The sequence below is a fragment of the Hirundo rustica genome, chromosome 2 (genome assembly GCF_015227805.2).
Source record: "Hirundo rustica isolate bHirRus1 chromosome 2, bHirRus1.pri.v3, whole genome shotgun sequence".
Lineage (NCBI taxonomy): Eukaryota > Metazoa > Chordata > Aves > Passeriformes > Hirundinidae > Hirundo > Hirundo rustica.
In genome coordinates this window covers 55,384,838-55,407,096 of record NC_053451.1, presented here as the reverse complement: position 1 = coordinate 55,407,096, position 22,259 = coordinate 55,384,838, and the positions used below count along the sequence as shown (strand labels likewise).

The window sequence follows — 22,259 nt, the reverse complement described above, 5'->3', positions numbered from 1 at the left end:
CACTCCTACCACTTCAGATTAATTAAGTAGCTTGATTAGCTGTGCCACTAAGAACTTCCTTCACCATTAAAGGACAAAGTAAACCCTAGTAATTAATTAGCTGAATGGGCACACTGTTGTTAATCAGCGTCTTTGCACAGTGGCACTAGAAGCTGTCTGCAGGTGTCACATCCACACCCACACTCATGGTCTGAAAGTCACTCATCTGCTGGCTTACCATTTTGACCCAAAATGCAGCAGATGTAACTTCATGGCATCAAGAGTTTTCCAAACATGCAAGAACATTCCCAACACTTACTCTAAAGCACACACATCAAATTAAGTGGGACTTTTATTTTTCTTAGAAGTACATTTAGAAGAGCTCCATTTTACAAATATTACTTCAGCAAATGATTTTTGTTTAGTTCACCACTATCTCTTGATTCATATTGGCCAGGCAGCACTCGCATCCAAATGGGTCAAGCATTGAGGTATTTTGCGTGGTGTTTGATGTGGTCATTAATAAATGAAGCAATGAAAAAATAGCTGTGATCATAACCCTAGAAAAGAACAACAATAAATCAGCAGAGAACATACAGCTCATGATAAAGCAATCACGCTAAGCTCTCTTCAAGGAAACGTAATGACTCTCCTGGTTTCATCCATTTTAAGAAATACTTGGAATATATATAAAAATGGGAAGGGGTATGTAACAGGCTAAGTATAGATGAGCACCAGGAAGCTAAACAAACAGAAAGTCCCTTAACCTGCCCGGATCTGGGCCTGTAAGCTAGAGATGGGTAACAGCAAGGGTCAGATGCAATGAGATGCAATCTGAGAGAACAGCTGCCCTCACAGGCTCTGCTCTTCTGGTAAAACACCAGGGGATAAGGAGGACACAGCCCAGGTCTGAGTTACTGCTCCATCACTGGGGTGAAATGTCACCCTCTGGCCCACGCCCCTTCATCAGCACTAACTCTATCTTTAGGGGCAAGGTTTATGATAAAGCAGAGGGGACAACCCTCCACTCCCCACAGCTGGGCTCCTCACTGGGTCTGGGTAGAAGTTGCCAGTGGCATACAAAGACTCCAGTGCTCTCAGAACAGTCTTGTGCTGGGTCACTGCACTACCGGTAAGAGCGATCCTTCCACCTGAGTCTTCACATGAATCTAGGATGTTAAGCAGTTCCATCCCTTCCCTAATTTACACAAACACACACCAACTAAATCACGAAGTTTTACGGTAAACACGAAACCCACAGCACAGATAAGGGATGCAGCAGAAGGCCATGTGTCACTCTGGCCGCGCAGTGACTGCGATACCCATTAAAAATGGTTAACGCTGCGTCTTCAGCCGAGCGCCGGCAGCCCGCGTCCCCAGGCAGGGATCAGCCTGTCCAAGCTGGAAGCACCACGGCACCTAGTGGTGAAGCGCGGCGGAATCAGGCCGGTGCTGCACACGGCGATGGCCCGTGCGACGGGAGAGTGTCACTTCCCACCCTCCTCCGTCGGCGGCCAGGAACTGACCCTCAGTGAGAGCATGCCTGCCCCCTTTCAGACACTCTCCTCACCGCCTGCTGCGTAGAACCAAAAATCACAAACAAGAATCCAACAACCAAGGACTGCAGAAGCAACTCGCCTGCTGCAGTCTGAAGACGACTGGGACTTTCCTCTCGGTGCAGGCAGCAATGAAGTTATCAGGCAGTAACTGGCCTGCCGACAGGAACTGGTCATCTTTGCCTTGGTCAATCAAGATGTCGAGGCGAGGGCCCAAGTAGGACTTCACAAGCTGAGTAGCATCATATGCCTGCAGAAATAAAAGAGAAATGACAGTCAGTTTTATATGTTCAACTGGTTTCAGTTCGTTGACTGCAGGAGAAGAATGGCACAGCGAGTCCTGGGCAGCGTTGATCAGGACACCAAGTTGCACTTTGGAAGAACAAAAAAACCCAGGGAAATTCCAGGTAACTGAAAAGTAATACCCATTGCTTAAAAAAGGGCAAATGTACGAGTTTGACCAAACAGCACATCCAGCCCAGGGCTGAATTCCTACAGAATGGAAGAACAGCAATATAGTCAGTACTAATTCACACCTTTGTGCAGAAACTAGATACTGCTGGAGAAACTTGGTGTCTTGGTGTAATAATTCTGGTAGCTAAAAGTCAAAACAACAGTGTAACACAACTATGCTCATGGGAAGGCATTTAACCTGAAGGTTACCATGATCATTTGACCAAGAAAATTTGATTCCACTGAGAAACAAACATTAAACCTCTAAACATACATAAATCAAAATGTAATTGTTATGGGGAACATGTTACCAGTGGGGTCCTGTGCTTATTACAAGCTCAAAATAAATAAATCCTTTAAAAACAGCAAAGTGTTTAAGGCTGTGGAAAAGATCAATCACCAATGGACAGCAAAATCCAAAGTCCTACACCAAGGCATCAGAGCCATCCTTCCAGGATGTCACCAGATCCAGAAATGACACTATGATGGAAATGGGAGCTTGGGCTCAGCCCAGCACTGTGGCCATGGTATCAAATCATCCTGAACATGTTTACATGGCGATTTTAAGCTAAAATAGAGAGATCAGAGGTTGTATATCTGTGCTGAAGGCAGATCTAAGTCTGTTTCTGATGATGGCTGTTGATCTATTAGACTAGGTTTGCAGAAGCACTCCCAAACGAGTTAAGGGGAAAGAAGACAGGTTTTTGGGTGGTTGTTTTGTTTCATAACAAATCCATTACATTAAGTCTAACCAATTTTTAACCGGTACTTTCTAAGTACACAAACTACTCTATTAATAATTAGAAAAGCAGAAAACACTCTTCAATCCTGTAGAGTTTTAATCAGACCTGGAAGTCTTCCTAAGACATACTTTAATCCAATTTACAAGGGAATGAACTGCAGCTTGTGCTTATTTACAAGGAAATCTGAGTACATGGTCACGACAACTCCTTCTAACTTAATTACAGAAATACAGTGCAATGTTTAAGTTGAGACTGAAAATACTGAAAGGCTGCCCAAATAATGTAGCAGCTGTGCAGATGAACACTTTTGTATCTTAGCCATACTGATAGCTCAAAATTAAGGCCCAGGAGCTAAAACCTAACTTTGTCTAGGTTTGTCTAATGCTGTTCTGCAGGATACCAACTTCCAAGTATCCAATGGGCTCATTTTGGAGACCTCCCACAGGCTGCCCCTGCAAGATATCATGAGGCTCATCAGTCTGAACAGTTTGCAGCAGTCTCTCTCTTAAGGCTGCAACAAAAATACACTGCTCATAATTGTTCTCAATTGTTTTAAATCTTCCTAAAGTTGATTTGATGAGAGACCTGTATCTCATTACATTTTCATAATAACCATAAGGCAACAGCAAGTTACACCTGCCACAAACAAGGAATGCTCTTCTGTGCTTAGGGGTGTAGTTAAACAACAGTACCAGCTCATGGGCATGCCAGAGTTTTTCTCCAGGCTCCTGCTGTGATGTATTTACAGATCACTCATTCATCTGTCGTTAAAGAACTGTGGCTGTAACACTTACCTCCCATTTGCTTGCATCTGGTCCCAGATATCCGCCAAGGGCTTTCTTCCCCCACTGACACTGAATTGGGTTGCAGATAGGAGCAAATGCTGACACAGACTGTTCAAAAAGACAGCAGCAAAGAAAAATCAAAACTATGTAACAATGAACTGCAAGATATGGAACTGTACATTTAATGCCCTGAAAGAACTCAGTATTATGTCTTCTTCCATCACATCTACAGAAATCTACATAGGCATTAGTATACCTCTTATAAGCTGTACTTCATCTTACTTTGTACTTCCCAGGATTCTTCAGAGTAAGAATAAGAGCTCCATGACCTCCCATGGAATGCCCAAAAATAGACATCCGGTCAGGGTCAGTTGGAAAATTGGCATTTATTAGTTTAGGCAGCTGTAAAGGAAACAAAAGCATAATAAAAATGTTACAGCAACTTGAGTATGTTTAGGAAAAAAAGCACACAACTAACCAACCTTTAATGCCTCTGAAACCAAAGGCACATCTCTGGTTCTAGCCTGACTTTTGATCATGGGCTGAAATGCAACTTGAAGGGGAGGTGAATCAAAAGGAAACAGTTCAGCTGATAATAAGTAACTCAAAGTATCTCTATAGAAATCTCCATAACCTTGTAACACCAGATGGGGGAATTTCCGATGACTGAGCCACACCCCTTTATCACCCAGCAACACCAGGAGAACCCAGAAGCAGAGTTACCTCATCCTTTATGTAGGAATACATCCTGTAGTTTGTTTTCCAAGGATCTTCAGTGGCATCCACATAAAAACCAGCACCGGTGCCAAAATCCCAGCTTTCATCTTCTCCTTCAATATTGCAGCCACCTAGCATGAAAAAAAATCTTTCCTTTACTACATGTTCAGAATTGGAGAACCTGCCATACAAATCAGACTTGGGACACAAATTCCTCAATCACATCTCTACCCCTTCAACCATAAGACAATTCGGATTTTAATTCATTAGTACAATGTTTAAAAGTGTTATTTCAAGACTTTCCAAATGATACCTACACAATACCTACAGATATACCCAATTTCTAAACAATGTCAGTATCTCTTCATAAATAAATATAGCATATACATGTGTCCTAAATTAGTTCTGTAAAGTTTTGTCCAATTTACCCAGGAACTTAATCAAAAAGTTGGCACTTGTTAATTGGTGCTACCAGCTTATTTCAGTCATTAGACCTCATCCTATCAAGTACAAGAAACTGTGTGAGAAACAGAAGAAAATTCCTTTTCCCCAGAATGACAGAACCGTGTATCACCAATGGTGTGTATCACCAATTCTGTGTCCAAGCCAATTTATGTGCTTTAGATAATGCCTGCTATACCTCCCTTTTTAAGACTCTCCAGAAGAATAATTCACTGTGCCTATAATTTCATAAGTCTATACCTCTGCCTCTTCTGCAATCCATTTCATTGCTCCCACCTATAATTTCCATGAAACTTAAATAATTTCTTCTTTGAATAACTGTAAGATTGTATCCTCTTTTCCAAGGCTACACTTTCAAACTAAATTTGCAGATGCGTTCTTGAAAGTCAGTACATCCCATCCAGTCCTCCCTTTGATTAGTCTGTGATTTACCAACCTGGTTTGCAGAACAGAATGTAATGTTTCAAGGTATATCTGACAGGAATGTTTTGGAGAAAGAGAGGCCATTATTTCCTAGTTTCTGCAATCCAAAATCACATGGACTTTTACCACTGTCAGATTACACTGCAAACCCACGTGTCCCTCACAATTTGTGCAGAGATGGCTGCCACCCTGCCACAGTGTGAAATCAGATTTGTACAAGGATCAAAGTTGACTTTGCTCTAGCAATCACAGGAACTGGGGTGCCTGAACAACATGTTGGATGTAAAAAGTCTATCTTCAGTACCTTGGAGACAGAGAAGAACTCAGGAAGCCCTGCTAGGCAATGAAGGCATAATGCTCATTATGCTAAAAAAAAACAACTTTCAGGAAGCCTTGAAAAAAAGAAATTTGAAAAGGAATTGGCATAATACTGCTCAGTATACCAGTCTGGAAAAATAAGTCTCTTCAAAATAGGAAGTAAAGTCTACCAAGGCCTGACAGAGGGTCTGTAATGACAAGTATTTAATGATTTCATGCAGTCTTTTTCCCATCCAGATATATCTCCTGGCTCCTGGAAGGTAATTCTCATGCACTACACAATTAAAACACATATGTAAGCATTTTCAATACCTCTCAGCTCATGATTAAACAAGTGAATTGTTTTTCACAATACGAGTTTTGAATGTCAAACCCTCGTTACCCCGTTATTAAGAACACACACAGTGTAATCCAGAGAATAACGCAAGATGCAGAGGTGAGGTCAAATTCTGGCTCAGGTGTGCAACACACTTTTCAGCACACTGCAGCACCCATTCTCTGAGGACAGAGAGTGCACCTCAGTGCTACCATGACTGTTTCCATGTCCCTTGCTGAACTTACGTGGGCTCGTGTCTGGTGCCACCACAATAAGGCCATGCTCAGCCGCCGCTTGTTGAAACCCAGCTTTCGTTATAAAATTCTGTTCCGTGCAGGTCAGCCCTAGGGAAATAAAAATATCCTTGGTCCCCCATTGCTCATGGCACACTGGTTTCAAAACGCTTTTTTGACAGAAAAGGCTCTGAAAAACAAGGATTCCTATCTCCATAAACATGGGAAATGTTTTCATTAGGCTCAACAATACTTAACAATCCACAGAAAGGCAGCTGCACTGCCCCATCTAGTCACAATACCATGTAATCAAAACCAGATCCACCCTGCATGCCCTCGAGCAGCCACTCATCCATTCCTGTAGTGCACAGTGCCTTCAAGTACTGTGCATTTAAACCCACTGACCACAGGCATTTGGTAAGGCTGACACTGGTAACTGATGACACCTAATCCTGCAGCTTTTCTTTGTACTGTCATCTCAGCTGTTTGCATTACAGAATCACACATGTGGTCTGACAAATTCTACGTACTTCAGACAGGAAAAAGGGCCCGTAAGCACTCTGGCTCCAAAACCCACAGCAATACATGCCTTTTGTACAGCAGCAGGTCCAAATAAAGTCCAATTACAAATAAATTACATTGCACACTAATATTTCAATTTTTCTTCACGATGTAATTCGAGAGGAGTTAACGATTCTAGTTTTCTCCGAGGACAAGTTGCCAGTAACCTAATTTGACTGATATATTGCCTGAGACAATGCACTTTATATTCAGTAAAATAAATGGGCTTCATGGCTTAGAGCTCTTCAGACAACTTTGATGTTCCTAACTTCAAGTATAAACATTTTTACCCAGTCCACTGTCATGACACAAATCAGACCCACCAGCTATTCTGTGAAATTAATATATACAAGGAACACAAGTCTCCACACTAACAGCCTGGTCTCCAACTTTCTAAACACAAGTCTCAATAAAGCAACTCCTTGAATTATAGAACAGAGTTTCTGCTTTTTATTTTGGATAAAAGAAAAAACCCCATATTTATTAATTAATTTTTGATAAGACAATTTCACTCCTACTGCATAAGCCTTTTCAGCCCCTGGCCCTTTCTGAACCCACAGGTTTACCTCACACTAGACATGCTTGTGCTAAGGCAGCGGACAGCATCTCTCTTTTCAAGTTCACCAGTTGCTTCCTGCAAAGTTTTACTTGGAATAAGGTAGAGTCCACAGGACAAATGTGCTGACTTCCATGGGCTCTCTTCACTACTCTTTTAGCTGAAGCAGTTTTTAAAAAGAAAGGAAAGCAGAAGGTGTCCCAATGAGAAGGCCTTACAGGAGAACTTTTACATACACTTTGGAACAAAATGTGTGAACGTTTTAGAACAAAAGGGTAGAACACTTTGAACACTGAGCATTTTAGAACACAATCTGGTAGACTACACCAAGCTGCATCCTCATTTATCATGGTACACTCAAACTAAGAGTGCTTTCCAGAAGAGGAGTTTCTGTAGAATTCAAAAGCTGCCACTGCAGTACCTCTGTTTTAAGTTTTCAGTAACTGTAGTGCAATTGTTTAAAAATGTCTAAGACTGTATTTTTTAGGTTACTAAAAATCATGTTACTTACCCGAGAGCCAATAAAGCACAGGACACTTCCCAGTTTCTGCTTTTGGAGGCAAGTAGATTCCAAATTTCATTTTGCATTTTAGCTCTGCACTGTATCAATAAAATATTTCTTGTTATCACCACTACTTAATTAACAAGGTCACTAACAATAAAAAAAGGAGTCAGTGGATCAGTGCATTTCATTCAAAGGGAGATCTGGTCAGTGAATTGTAACAACTAAGTTAAAGAAAGGGAAAATCAATTTTTAAACCCAGACTCTACATTTGGCAACAGCTAACTTTTCAACCTTGTTCTGAATATACTTAAAACAGAGACTTACAAATAAGCCAAATTTCCACAGTACTGCTGAGAACAAGTTGAAAATCAAATTTTGAATCCCAACAATATTTAGCTTGAGTTTTGGCTACCAAATTGCAAAGTAATTTTTACTGAAGAACACATCCACGTGACATGCACAGCATGTGCCAGAAAGGGAGGTTTTCAGTCTACAAAGTCTAGAGACCCTTTAGTTGAGCAACTAATACTAAAGCCTAAAACTATCAATAAACTCTTATCTAAGCACAACTGACAATTTTATTCTTATTTGGATCAATATTTTTTTTAAAAAAAGCTTGTTTTTCTGTACACCTTCATCAACAAGACTCTATTCACTGAGTCACTGCTCACAGCACTTTTCCAGAGTGCACAGAACTAAGATATCCCGTAGTGAGTGGAACTTTGCACAAACAGTGGTTCTCAGTGCTGCAAAGAGGACAACCCAAAGTAATGAAGGTCATTTTCAAAGGAAAAAATACTAGCTTCCCACCCCAGCTCTGCAGCACTAAGTATACTATATCATGTTAAACATTAACACAGAAATTCAAGAGCACAGCCAAAGCAGCAATAGACATTATTCCTGACTGAAATATGGATATTAGTGAGAGCATGCTGTTTTCCTGCAGACTGAAAGCACTGACAGCAATGGATTCACTGCCCCAAGCTAAACATCTCGGTTGCTTTACTGGTGTTTACCTGTCGTGTTCAAACACCTTCTGGAAACCTTCAAAGCATTTGTTGCTGGAAACCTGTTTCAGTGCCATGATTTTAACTAGGGAAAAAAAAAAAAACAACAACCCATAGAGAAAGTCACATTTGAAAATAAAACAATCCCAGTCTTAGAATTTTTGAGAACAGAAGAGCTGAGTAATACAACTTGTAGTATCTTTGCTTAATGTTATTGTTTATGAGAAGAATTTCCTGCACACGCTTTCGGTTCTTTCATTAAATTTCCATTTCCCCACAAAAAAGGGGGAGGCTGAACTCTTGTGAGCAGAACGGGCAAAGCCTACCTGCTATCCTTCAGATCCACATCTCCAATGACCTTTACCTCAGCACTGACTGTGGCTTGCTCTTTGGCTACCAAACAACCATTCCCACGTGCTGTGGTCAGGCTGTTCCCTCCACAATTACCACGCATGAGAAAAACCTGTCCCACCTTTCCTTCTCTTGTGTGTGACTGTATCCAGCCACTAACTACCGCAATACCAAGCCTTATTCTCATCTTTGATGGAGCTAATTACCACATTCTAACAGTCTGTGGGGCAGCAGGAATGGAGGAGCAGAAGGCTTACTTCCACGGCAAACAGTATGAAAAATACAAGCAAAGGAGAGTCATGGGAGTTTTAGAACTGCTGGGTTGGGTAAGTGTGCTAAGGGAACTCTGGAAGGCTGACACAAAAGTGGATGCTGTCAGCTTGCACAAGGGCAGTAAGGCCAAGCAGGCAGCTGAAAGGTGAACAGACTGCAGGGTCACAGAATCACAGACTGTTCTGAGTCTGAAGGGACACCTAAGGATCAACAAGTCCAACTCTTGGCCCTGCACAGAACAGGAGTCACACCAGGTGCCCGAGAGCGGTGTGGAAATGCTTCTTGAGCTCTGCCAGGCTGGTGCTGTGACCACTTCCCTGGGGAGCCCGTAGCAGTGCCCAGCTACTCCCTGGATGAAGAACCTTTGCCTGATATCCAACCTAAACGTCCCCTTGACACAACTTCGGGCCGTTCCCTTATGTGTCACGGGCACACGAGAAAATCCAGAGGGCAACCCGGGTACCATCAGACCAGGTAACAAACGTCTAAACCGAAAACGTTCCGTCCCTCACACCTGCGCGCTCCTACAGGGCACGGGCCGAGAAGAACCCCGCACACGGAGAGCCCTGGGGGCTCACCGCTGCCTCCCGCCGCGCCGGGGGCTGGGGCCGAGGTACGGCCATGGCACGGCAGCGCCGCGCCGGGGCCCCAACAAGGCCCCGGGGCCCCAACAAGGCCCCGGCCCGCCTCGGGACGCCCCTTTCCACACGGCCGCTCCTGCCCGCTGCGCTCCCCCGTGCCTCCATTCCACCCTCCCGCCCGCGCAGGCGGCGATCCCTCCCCTGCGGCCAGGCCCGCAGGGCTCAGCCCCTGCCGCCGTCGCCTCCCGCGCTCCCGGCCCGCTCCGTTCCCGCTGCCTTACCGCGGCGGAGCGGCGCGGCGCGAAGGGGCGGCCCCTGCGCGGAGGCGCCTCCTCCTCCTCCTCCTCCTCCTCCTCCTCCTCCTCCTCCTCCTCCCGGCCCGGCCCGGCCCGCCCGCCATGGCCCTGCGCGGCCCGGCCTGCCCCTGCCGCCGCCGCGGGGCTGCGGAACGCCAAATGTGTGAACATTGTCTAAAAAAAAGGTTGCTGTGTGGTGTTTGGTCTTTAGACGCTTTGAAGCCTATTCAAGAAAGGGGATTTAATCCGTGAAACAGCAGCGAACAAGCTCTAATTAGTGGCAGGTGCTAGGAAGACAAATTGCTTGTCGGTAGAATTGCCGTGTTAAATTTTATGCCTTGACACGTTTCAGGGGTCTGAGACCTAAAGAGAGGTTGGCAGAGCTCGGGGACAGGGTTGCGCTGCTGATAGTGGGCACAAAGAACGCACAATTCGTGGGCCACAAGGACATTTGGCAGAACTCCTAGGACAGGGAAGAAAATGACAAAACTCATTAACTGTACTGAAATCAGCTCTAATGGGGTAAAAGATAATTCTGATGAGGAGATGGTGACCATTGACTAGCAACTCACTGACTCAAGAAACTCACCAGAAATCCGTAACAGTGAACTATTCAAAGCAGCATTTCTGTTCATGTCATGGTCCCTTGACTCCTTCAAGAGGGAAAAAGGTTACGGAAGTGGCCTGAGCTGGGAACACTGCATTGTTGCATTCCAAATGTTTTACTTCCCCTCAGGATTTCAGAGCTCTTCATAGGCGGTGCCACCACACAAACTGCTGATTTTATAATGAATCCAAATTCTGGTGTAGGTATTTTACACCTCACCTGCAAGATCACAAAGTAACAAAGATACTTGGCCGGGCTTCCATCTCATTCACAAAGAAAATTATCCCAGTTTGTGCTGGGCTTTTATTATTTATTTCTTTATTTAGTAATTTGCAGTTAAACATGCCTATCTGTTGTCAAAAAATTTCCTCAGCGAAGTTCCCTCCTACTTTTTAGTCTTGTACCACCTATTGCATTGCCAGTAACTATTTTTGCCTATAACATTTTGCAGTCTCGACTTTTCCAATTTTTTTTTTTTTTTTATTTTTGATCCCTAATTCTAGCAATGCACTGTACTGACAATTTTGTCTCCCCATTACTTTCTATTCCTCCCCAGCAGATCCATTTGGATCATAGATGTTGGACCCCAGACCTGGGCCTTGCATCCTGTCTTCCAGAGCAGCTTTCCTATCCTGCCTCTGTACTTGGATGTAGTAGGTACAAATAGTCTGTCTCAGAGCTGTTTAATCCTCCTCATCTCAACTTTTCTTTTTCAAGCTGTGTTTAAGTTGCCATCAATCGAATTAAATTATGTTTCTTCACTACTCAATTACTTTTCAGGTTGTCCCTTCCATGTCTATGTGTGCATTTTGTAGTTCCCTAAATGCCTCTCACTAGCAAGATAATGTCCAGTTGGTTATTTGAACTGAACTGTAGCCAGTCTGTTTCCTCTCTTACATATATAGACAGCTGTTGTTACACACATCTCATTTTCCCTGGTATGTGCGGTTGTTTTTATCTATTTATATGTTGTCAGTATGAAGTCTGCCTAACGGAGACAGTGATACTCATAAGATTTTGGTGTGTTCGTGCTCTTCCTATCCAAGTTCATTAGATAATCTCTGCCCTATTTGCTCCCATTTCAGAGTGATATATTGAGAAGTATTCACCTGAGAGCCTGCTGATGAGTTTGCCTGGCCTCCCCACACCTCCATGTCAAGATGCATGCATTATTTTCATGTCTTTTCAGTCAAAAATAACTGACCATAAATGCATAGGTAAATTATCCGAGGGCTGTGTCTCAGCCCTTCAGAGAGCTGTTTTCATGTCACAGAGCTGATAGTGTTAAGAAGAGTGTTAAGGCAGAGGGAGCCAAGCTGGTGTAGTCTCTTCTGTGCTGTGGTATAGATCTTTCTAGTATCTTTGGTTATGCACATTTGTTTAACCTTAATTCCATTTCTGTATCCTTTCAGACAGTGTCTGCATTTCTCACCTGTGAATTCATTTTGTTTGCATTCTGCCTATCATTTCAGATTCTCTAAAAAATACCAGATGTGAAACAGGCTTCCTTTCCTTCATCATTAAAAGGCTTCTCTCACATGGTGCAGCAGGGCAGCCATGAAGACATTAAAAGAAAAGAATGACAGACACTCACTTTGAAAAATCTTTTGGCTTAGGTACTCTTGCTTTATGTATTAGTTTATTATATTCCAGTGCAGCACATACTGTTCCAACATACTTTCTCTGTGTTCCCCCTACACAGACAGTGCTTTCTACCATCTTACCACTGATCTCATCCAGTGGTGAGATATGATTTCACATCATCTACCCAGGATTTCTCTTAGTATCAACAAGAAAGTCTTTGCATTCTGTGAGAAAGGTTTTTGCCTTTTCACCATCTTTTCTGTACTTGGGGAAACATAAGCTTCAATACTCTCAAACCCTTTTTTGTAAAGCTTCCAGCAAGAAACATCCACACTGTAGCCAAACAACCTGTATGTCTTAAGTTCATGGCACCAAATTTTTCCTTTCCCATTTTCTTTGCAGTAAGTGTAGTCCTTCCCTCAGCCATGCACTTTTCTAATGTTCTAATACTTTTTGTGGTAGTCTGAATTAAGAGTGGTGGTTGCTAACTTCCTCCTGCCCACTTTTCAGTAATTTTTCTCAACTTTTTGTATGTGATCTCATCATCACTTTGGTTATTGAGAGCTCTGAATTCACACTTCACTGTTGACTTTGCCAAGAGTTTATTTGTAAGCTTTATTTTCTGTAAAGAACTTCTCCAGTGCTCTTTGTAGCAATTGATTATAATCAAGTCTTTAAGAATTCTGTTGTGATATTTATCTAAATTATCTTAAACTGTCTTATGCCATGCTATCAGTCATTTTCATGAAACATATGCTGGCAACAGTATCATCCCTCAGTATATTTCATGCTGGCTGTATTGACACAACCCATTTCAAGTCTTTAGCTTTTCAAGGCAGAAAGTTTGCACAGGGAAAGGGAGATTTTTCTGCACAACTGTATTGTTATTGATTATCTTTATTATTTCCCCTTCCTTCTACATCCATCTTACCTTTTACTCCTAAATGGAAGTTAGATCTGAATTACTTTTCTTTTCTTTCTTTCTTACACACCCTCACTTTCTTTATATGTGTACACTGAGAGCTTTTTTTCTACTTTATTCTATTTCTCGATTTCATTATTTCCTTTCTGTTCATTAATGAGTTGAGTCCCTAGGTCTTTTGGGGGGCACAGCATTGTCCTTTGGTCTTGCTTGCTATGTAGTCTCAGTTACATAGCTCCCCTGGCTCCTCTTTCACTTGGCTTTATCTTGGATTGGTGCTCCTGCAGCACTGCCCTGGGGGTCAGGAATGGCCTCAGTAGCCCTGAGCTGCTGTGAGGCTGAGCATGTTCAAAAATCCTCTTTGTAGAGAGGCTGTGGAAAATGTATGCACAGAAGATTTGCAGTTGCAGAAACAAGTCATTTGTGATAAGAAAATAGAAGAAGTAATGTTTTTTGAAAAACTCTTTGTCCCTGGAGCAGTTAAAGCACTTACGACTTTTCCAAGGGAAAAAATACCCAATCATGCTTCTTTTATTTCCAGTAATGTAATAAATATTAGTTATATTTTCTTATCATTTCAGAAAAATAGAAAATTAAGCACATTACAACTGATATTGAATCCAGTGAGGAATATGCTACTGATAATTCTGACAGAAAGTATTTTCCTCTTAATGTGTTACAATTAAAAATGAAGAAGTCTTGTTTTTTCATAGTAAATTAATTTCACATATTTGTATTATGTCTTTCATCTTCTATTTCTTTCTAGTACAGATTAATTTTGAACCTATGAAGAGTCTGCTTGTTTGAGAATTTTTTCCACATACAGTTTTAAATTTCTCACATATTTACTGAGCCCTTGAGGCTGGTATTTTGAATTCAAGCTTTGATGTATAATTGCATCTACGGAAAGATATTGGCTGACAGGAATGTAATAGTGAAGATCTGATTTAGCAAATGCCAAAGGAAAAATTTAAATTCAATTTAAGCCAATAAATAATATAGTAGAACATTAAGTCTTATTAATGGGAGCTGCAAGGAGAGGTGGAGGCATAAATGCCATTTGTTTAGGCTTGTGGTTGTCTTTCCAAGGGAGACAGGCTTTTCTTTAGGTCTTATGGGATAAGTTAAGATCAGCAACACCAGCTGGCATGCCTTGATCCCTACATGAGCCTTGAAGTAATACGTGTGCAGTAGGCTTTCTTTCTTGGTCTTGGTGGACAGTTCAGGCCACAGAATTGAAGTCATTTATCAAAATTAGGGTCAAAATAGCAGAAGGAGCTTTCCTACGTAACCTAATTTCTTCCTGTGAGGATTATTTAAAACGGTTATCTATAATGAGGTAAGACACAGAGTCACTCAAAATTACAATAAAATATTACTTTGAAGAGCATGGCTTTTAGAAAAGCTGAGGAAAAGTCAGCAATTTATTGCTGTCAAAGATGAGTATGGTAACATGCCTACGGGGCTTTTGGAACAACCAGCATGATCCCCAGCAGAAAGAATATTTTTTCATTAATATATATGACTCCTAGAGGAAGTACAGGCAATGAAAGGATCAGAATATTCCAAATAGCATTTAAGATGAAAGAGTAAGAGTAGATGCTTATATTGCCCAAAGACAATTGAAAAAAAAACTTTATTGATCTGAACTTTAAGAAACGACAAGTCTTCTGAAAGTTAAAAAAAATATAAAAATTGAAGGCAACAAGTTTTCAGTCACTAATATAGGCATTATTTAGTTATAATTAGTGTCTAAAAGTGCCTAAATTAGTGTCTAAAGGGTTGAGAAAACCAAGGGCAGGTCAGCCTTACCACCACTCCCAGGAAAGTAATGGGACAGATCCTCCTAGGAGCCATTTCCAGGTGTACAAAGAACAAGAAGGTGGGTAGGAATAGCCAAGATGGATTTACCAAGAGCGCAGCACACCTGACCAGTCTAATTACCTTCTAAAGAGAGTTCTGCTTCAACAGACAAAGCAGGAGCAGTGAAAGTTTGTATACATTAACAAGGGCTGTGAAAGAACTTCTAATAGTCTCCTTGTCTCCTTTAACAAGATTGGAGAAATATGAGCTCGATTAGTGGATAATAAGGTGGGTGGAAAATTGGCTTTGTTGCTGGGCTCAGGGAATATTGATCAGCAGTCCAGAGTCCAGCTGTCAGGGTGACACTCCTCAGGGATCGATATGAGGGACAGGACTGTTTAGTGTCTTTATTATAGTGACCTGGGTGATGAGATGGAGTACAGTCTGAGATACATAGGTGAGAAAAAGACAGTTTATATTACTCCCTGCAGTAACAAATATAAAGAGAGAAGGATAATAGATCTTTGGGAAAAAGAAGATATTTCAGTTCAGAAAGATATTCTGGAGTTCTAGAAAAAAAAAAAAAAATTGAAGTCGTAGTAAGGAAGGGACTGTTGATAATGTAGGTCACTATTGGTAACACAGCTCATTGAAAAAAAGGAAAGAGCTTATTGCTACCGACAGTGACCAGCTCCACAGTGCAAAGCACTGTAGAAAAAGTGATTGAAGGAAACCTTCTCACTTGAAGGGTTCAATGTCTACAAGACAGGAAGAGGAGAAAAATAATTTCTATACTTCTCATGCAGAGAACAGAAATGTTGACTTCCAGAGTGCAGCCATGATGATTATGCTGCTGTGGAAACTTCATCCTTTATTTTATGCATAGTTATAGGCAGCAATTCCAAATATTTTGGTGGAGCAACTGTTGGACCAGTCTGCTTTTGAATCCTGAGATTTTCTGCCTTTGTTTGACCCTCAATAGTTCCATCTCTTTCAAAAAATTTCTGAAGTAGGTATCCTGCCTTGGATGAATTTTCAGGTCCTGTGTGCTGCTTCACAAAAGGCTGTCTTTTTTTTTTTTTTTTTTTTTTTTTTTTTTTCCTCGTGGAAGTATCTAAGAGGTATTTTAGGATAATATGTCTCTTTAGGTCTTTCAGGGTCTCTCAGCTGCTGTACTTCATCTCAGGAAGTACCTTTTTATAAACTACTTTTGATCCATATTTTTGCTGGTTCTACAAACCTAAAGTAAGTAAAACATGACTCATTTCAAACACATAAATTTCAATTGCAATAACTGTGCATTGCTAGAATTTTTTTTTTTTTTTTCCATGGGTCAATAAGAACAGATATGCTTTTGAAATCTGTTTCACCAGCATTGAAAAGTAGAGGTTTATAGGAAGGGGACCTTCATCCATGTCTTTTAAGTTCTTGGTTCTGTTCCTAGCTTACTGAGTAGCTTCTTTTGCTGATTTTATCTCACTGTACCTCAGTTGCCCATCAGCAAATAAGTCCACAGCAACAGTTGTGTCTTCCTGGAAACAGCTGTAAGAATAAATAAAAGCGAATGTGGTCTGTCAGTGACTGCAGTAATCTGTTTAACATGCTTCTTTCCCTATTTTTATCCTTAGGTGTAGACCTGTAAGGTGAAACCTCAATTAATATGTCACAGTGTGTTCCTCCTCCATCAGCCACTGGCTTATTGGTCAGAGCAGAAAATAGCAGTTCAATCTTTTTACCTTCTCCCAGGTGGCTGTTGCTCTAAAGACCCATTCAGCAAAGAAACTGGTTTCCCTCAAGGATCCCAAACGTGATTGTTAATAGTTCCCCTTCAGAGGGAAAAGTATTCCCTACACCTATCCCAAGGCTTAGCCTTAGCCCCATAAGCCCCAAGTATTTAATTTTGAAAAGCAAAGTTATGTGGCCGCATTATATCTGCTGTTAGTTGGGAATGGACATATTTTATTCTTGTGGGATTTGAAGACAATTCCAAAGGGTAATTCTTTCCACTTTCTTAAAATACTAATTTTAGGCTGCCTCTTTTTCTCTATTGCCTCTAGGAGCTGGTTCAACTGGCTTAGGCCTGGACATTTAACTAGGAGTCACCAACAGGGGTCATCAAGTCTAAATGACTCCATGAAAAAATAAGTTTTTCAACTTACACACTTTTTGCTTTTTCTGCGAAGAGACATAGATCACCCAAACATCTTTGTCATTTCAGATTATTCATCAGCAGAGACTTTACAAAACAAGCATGTTTGTAAATTTGCTTGGAAACTCAGTAATCATCATTTTAACTACTGATTTATTTGCTTCCATTTCCTGCAGCAGTTGTGTGGTTGCAGGAATATAATTTTTACTGCTGGGTTCCTAAGAGATGTGAAGAAGTGTTTAAGGATCCTGAGACTCTCAATCTCTTTTACTGCTACAAAACCCTTACCGTGTAACAGGGAGAATAAATGTGGACTCACAAAATGCTAATATTTGTATTTTCAGTGAATTGTGACCTAAGAATTTGCAAATAAACTCTTTGAGATGTTTTAATGTCAATTGCAAATGCACTTGTAGAAATATTTATGGAAGAGCAGGTGTCCTGCCTTCATGGTGACAACTGAAGGTAATTACAAGAAACTGTCTTAGCTTCTGGGGTTTTTTTGAGCCTTTCATAAGGGACTATATTGATGCATATGCAATGCTGACTCCCTTCAGAGAATACATCTGTAGCTGGAACTTAGTGTCTTCTTTTCCAAACATGTTTGCTTTTATGTCTTGAGGTACCATGTTGATAAACTAAATGTATTCTCTTTCAATGATTAGTGCAAATTATGTAGAAACAGGTAAATCTGGCAGGGAGTTTTCCAAAGAACATTAAAAATTATGATTCACTGGAGCCTACATACAGAGGTCTAATAGTACTGAGGTAAAGCTGGGTGGATTTGCAGTTCAGGGATCTTATCTGGTACATTTCACCATACCACCATATGTGGTGTGTCACATATTTGCAGCTAAAATAATCTGATTCCCTATGTCTGATAGCTTCTGAAAAATACAGCTTATAAAGCTCAATGAAATCTTAAGATCAGAGCAAGGTTTTGAAGGGATTACTTATTCATAGCTGTACTACTTTAATATGTGTTGCCGTTGCAAACAAGAGGTTGTATGCTGTAAGATCAGTTGGAGGAATACATTTATTTTGGTTTTAAGAGAGGGAAAATGAAAACTATTAAAATCCACTTGGGGTTCTTATTTCAATGCACTTTGTGAAAGAAAATAGCGACAATAGATGGCACTGTGGTTCTGTGACCCGGGGTTATTGCTGCCCCTGTAGCGGTGCCTCGGCGCTTGTGCTGCTCTGGCAGTGGGGCTGACCCGGACTGGACACCAGGTGCCCACCCATCTCCCACTCCTCTTCTCAACCAGGTAAGGCAGAAGAAACCCAAGGAAAAGTTCCTGGGTCGAGATAAGGGGAGGAAGAGATCATTCACCAATTACTGTCATGGGCAAAACAGACTTGTCTTAGGGAAATTAATTTAATTTATTGCCAATCAAATCAGAGTAGCCTCATGAGATATAAAAGCTAAATCTTAAAACAGCTCCCCCCCCCTCCACCCCTCTTCCTTCTTCCTGAGCTTAACTTCACTCCGGATTTTCTCTACCTGCTCCCCAACAGTGGCACAGAGGGATGGGGAATGGGAACCGTGGTCAGTCATTACATGCGGTTTCTGCTGTTCCTTCCTCCTCGGGGAGTGGACTTCTCCCACGCTTCCCCTGCTCCAGCTCGAGCTCTCTCCCTCTGGGGACAGTCCTCCATGAACTTCTACACGCATCCTTCCCTCGGGCTGCAGTTCTTCACGAACTGCTCCATTGTGGGTCCCAAGCCCTGCCAGCAAACCTGCTCCGGAGGGGCTCCTCTCTCCACTGACTTCCACAGGCGCTGCCAGGAGCCTGCTCCAGCACGGGCTTCCCACGGGGTCACAGCCTCCTTTGGCCCTCACCTGCCCCAGCGTGGAGCTCTCCGCGGGCTGCAGGGGGATACGAGCTCCCCTATGGACCTCCCTGGGCTGCAGGGGGATATGAGCTCCCCTATGGACCTCCCTGGGCTGCAGGGCACAGCCGCCTCCCCGTGGGCTGCAGAGACTGCCCGGGAATCTCGGCTCCGGCGCTGGAGCACCTCCTGCTCCTCCTTCTCCACCGACCTGGTGTCCGCAGAGCTGTTCCTCTCACATATTCTCACTCCCCTCTCGGGCTGCAATAGTGCAGCGTTTCCCCACTTCTTACATCTATTATCCCACTGGCACCATAGTGGCAGCTGCTGGCCTTGGCCTTGGCCAGAGGTTCGTCCATCCTGGAGCTGGCTGGCATTGGATCTATCAGATATGGGAGAAACTTCTGGAAGCATCTCACAAAACCCACTCCTGTGGCTTCCTCACTTCTGAAACCTTACCATGCAAACCAATACAGCTTATTAATTTTAATCTTATAGTTCTACTTTTTAGTGAAATTAATTGGCTTTCTACTATTGCAAATATACTGTTTCTGAGACTGAAAATTATTAAACTCTCTGTACTTACCCAAAGAGTACCTCTTCAGTAGATGGATGGCTGTCCTTAGAAAAAGAGAATGATTACAATGGCTCATTTTGGATCAGTTTACTGAGACAGTTAAATTCTGCAACATGCTCTTTCTTTTTGTCCAGCAAAATATATAAAATTACTTTAGCCTCCAGCAGACATTGTGCTCAATATTTATGGGAGAAATAAAACCAAACCAAATTAGCTACTTAAGACAAACCTGCAGTTTATAAAACAACTGATGGCATTTGAATATTTTAATCTGCTTTACTAGCAGTGCGATCAGACAGAACAGTAAAGCATTGAAACACCATTATACATTAACATTACAAAATACAGCAAATTTTTTCTCTATGTATTTACATAAGCAAACATATAGGTATTCAAAATAGAATGCATCTCACCATCTGGCAATAATTACATAAGTACAGTGCATGGTTGACTGGATGGGATAGATACATAGGAATTTTTTACCCTGAAGTGTAAAAAGGATGCACACCAGCTTAGGAGATACATGGTGAGCTTCATGTCTTTGGACATTTTTCAGATGCAGTCTTAACAGTAATAAAATGTCAATCTACTTGGAAAAATGATGCTGAAAAGTTTTTTCAGATGAAGTGGTGTTTTTTGGATGCAGATACGACAGACTGACTCAACATGCTTTTCCTGGGAAGTGGGGGAAGGCCCTAACCTCTGAACCAGTCTGTATGAATGTCTTCTCTTTTTCTTTTTACCTGAAAAAATTACAAAAAATTCCATTCCAGTCTGATGCATAACGAAAACACGGTTCTTTGGAAGATGGAAATGTTGCTCTGAAGCTGGTCATATTAAAACCATGGTGTTCATTCCAAGCATGGGCCAAGTGCTGTAAATCCTAGATTAAAACAGTTGAACTTTGTCATCTGTCTGCAGTATAATCAGCCCATTAATTGCTATCTACTGATGAACAACTTCTAGCAGATTTGGCATGGTGGCTAGAAATAATTCATATCCTGACTCTGTCATCCTCACTAAGGCAAACTGCGCAAAAATCTATTAATATTTTGATGCAGGATGGCAGAATCAGGCCTTTCTAAGCTGTCAAAAATGTCCATAAAGAGCTAGAGATATTGGTCTTTATCTGCTGTGCATTCTTGGCCTTGAGAGGCTCCTTAGGCAAAAGCTGCTGATCACTCAATAAAACCATCTCTCTGAGTGCTCCAGAATCAAAATGTCAGGCATCAGTTTTCCCTGCTTTTAAGCAAAAACTAAGTCTTATGTCCTCTCCAGCTGTCAATTAATGAAATGCTGTCAAGTCTCTTATGTCCAAAACATAGGTTTTATTTTAATAAGCTGGAAAAAAAAGATTGTTCAGAGTCCTCTTGTAATGAAACTTCCAGCCAGTAGCTGACACCCTTTGTGACTGTAGCGAAACATTCCCTGTCAGCATTTGCAACCTGAGCAATTTGACATTGTGAACAAAGAATGGAAAGTGAAATGAAAGAGAAACAGAGGGCTGATCTGCTGTGCCACATGGGCAAAATGCAGATGGTAAGTGGACAGCACAAGCACTGAATGTGAAATGTTCAGTAACAGTTTGTCAGCTGTGAGCTGGTGAAGGAGGCTGTGCAGAGCAGCAATCGGACCCTCATGAGATTTGGGAGGAATTGAGCTCCGGAGATGTGCAGGGTGCCATTTACATCATATAGGATGCAGGTGGGCTCTGCTCCCTGACACAAACGGGCAGTAAGACCCAAGCTGTCTGTCTCACCTACTTCTCTTTTGCAAGGCCAGAGAAACTTGCATCAGATCAGGCATAAATGGCAAAAAATATGGCGATTCCCTCCACTGGCGGAAGCCTCTTTTTTTCCTTTCCCATCACAAGCAGGTTTAGAGACCTTCAGTCCCTGTCAATATTCATCATATGAGGCAATCTGGTTTGGTGGCAGATCTAGAGCCTCAGACCTCTTCTCACAACACCTTTGCTTTTATTACTGCCTGCTTATTCCCTGAGATACCTGTTTACAAGGGCAAATCCTCAGAACCATCACCCCCAGTGCGGAGTGGAGAGATCTGGCCTGTGGAATACAAGATGGGCATTGTCCTTAGTTCAAAGTACCAGATTTAGGGTCAATATCAAACTCAACAGGAAACAGTGGAAGTCACTGCTCCCACCTACTATATAGTAGTCCTCATATTCAGCCTCATTTAGCAGATTCCCTCTGGAATCCCTTCTTTGCCAGTGTGATACCCCTCACACAGTGCTGTGTAGGAGCAGGATGTGTGCATAGTGAGGTGAGAGCAGCGAGTTCATTTTTGCTTCTGCTGAAGCTGTTCAGTTTGACTGTGGTGATCAAATGTACCCAGAGAGAGAGCATATAAAGCACCTGGTGAGCGCAGCATTTATTCTACTTGATTTAGCAGTTCATCCCAAATGACCAGTTTTGGGAGGGAAAGTATGAATGTGAGGCGATAGATGAAGTACATGGCATCATCACTGCAAGTGTGGCTAGATCATGACACTTTGTCCCAGACATGGAGACTGAGGTCCATGGGGTGAGTCAGTGTCATCATGTGCATGCAGATCTTCTGTGTGGCCAGTGCACAGTGGGTCCTATCTATCCCATCTCAGAGGAAAGGGCTCATAAAACTAGCAGATTTAGTTATACAATATATATGAC

The 22,259-nt window shown here is 42.0% G+C and overlaps 1 protein-coding gene across 4 annotated transcripts; it reads right to left on the bottom strand.

Annotated features, from left to right (window-relative positions):
* Positions 1-313: 313 nt before the first annotated feature.
* On the bottom strand, positions 314-10,723 carry ESD (esterase D). 4 transcript variants are annotated; one of them, XM_058419405.1, is made up of 9 exons: positions 10,705-10,723; positions 8,624-8,699; positions 7,614-7,702; positions 5,998-6,096; positions 4,240-4,364; positions 3,799-3,918; positions 3,526-3,624; positions 1,618-1,785; positions 314-539 (listed from the first exon to the last, which is right to left on the bottom strand). In XM_058419405.1, exons 2-9 carry the CDS (start codon positions 8,689-8,691, stop codon positions 459-461), a joined length of 849 nt encoding a protein of 282 aa, XP_058275388.1. In that variant the 5' UTR covers positions 8,692-8,699; positions 10,705-10,723; the 3' UTR covers positions 314-458. The 4 variants fall into 4 exon arrangements, with proteins under 4 accessions (XP_058275388.1, XP_039912751.1, XP_058275389.1 ...); XM_040056817.2 differs by lacking the exon at positions 10,705-10,723 and adding an exon at positions 10,101-10,143; XM_058419406.1 differs by lacking the exon at positions 10,705-10,723 and adding an exon at positions 9,753-9,771.
* Positions 10,724-22,259: the final 11,536 nt, after the last annotated feature.

What these genes read in the sequence shown, in the direction of transcription:
- ESD (XM_058419405.1), bottom strand. Translation starts at nt 8,691, where the DNA reads ATGGCACTGAAACAGGTTTCCAGCAACAAATGCTTTGAAGGTTTCCAG. An exon ending in ATTCCTACATAAAGGATGAG is followed by an intron (nt 3,919 to 4,239) that starts GTAACTCTGCTT and finishes TTTCCTTTACAG; the next exon opens with CTGCCTAAACTAATAAATGC. An exon ending in AGAATCCTGGGAAGTACAAA is followed by an intron (nt 3,625 to 3,798) that starts GTAAGATGAAGT and finishes CTTTTTGAACAG; the next exon opens with TCTGTGTCAGCATTTGCTCC.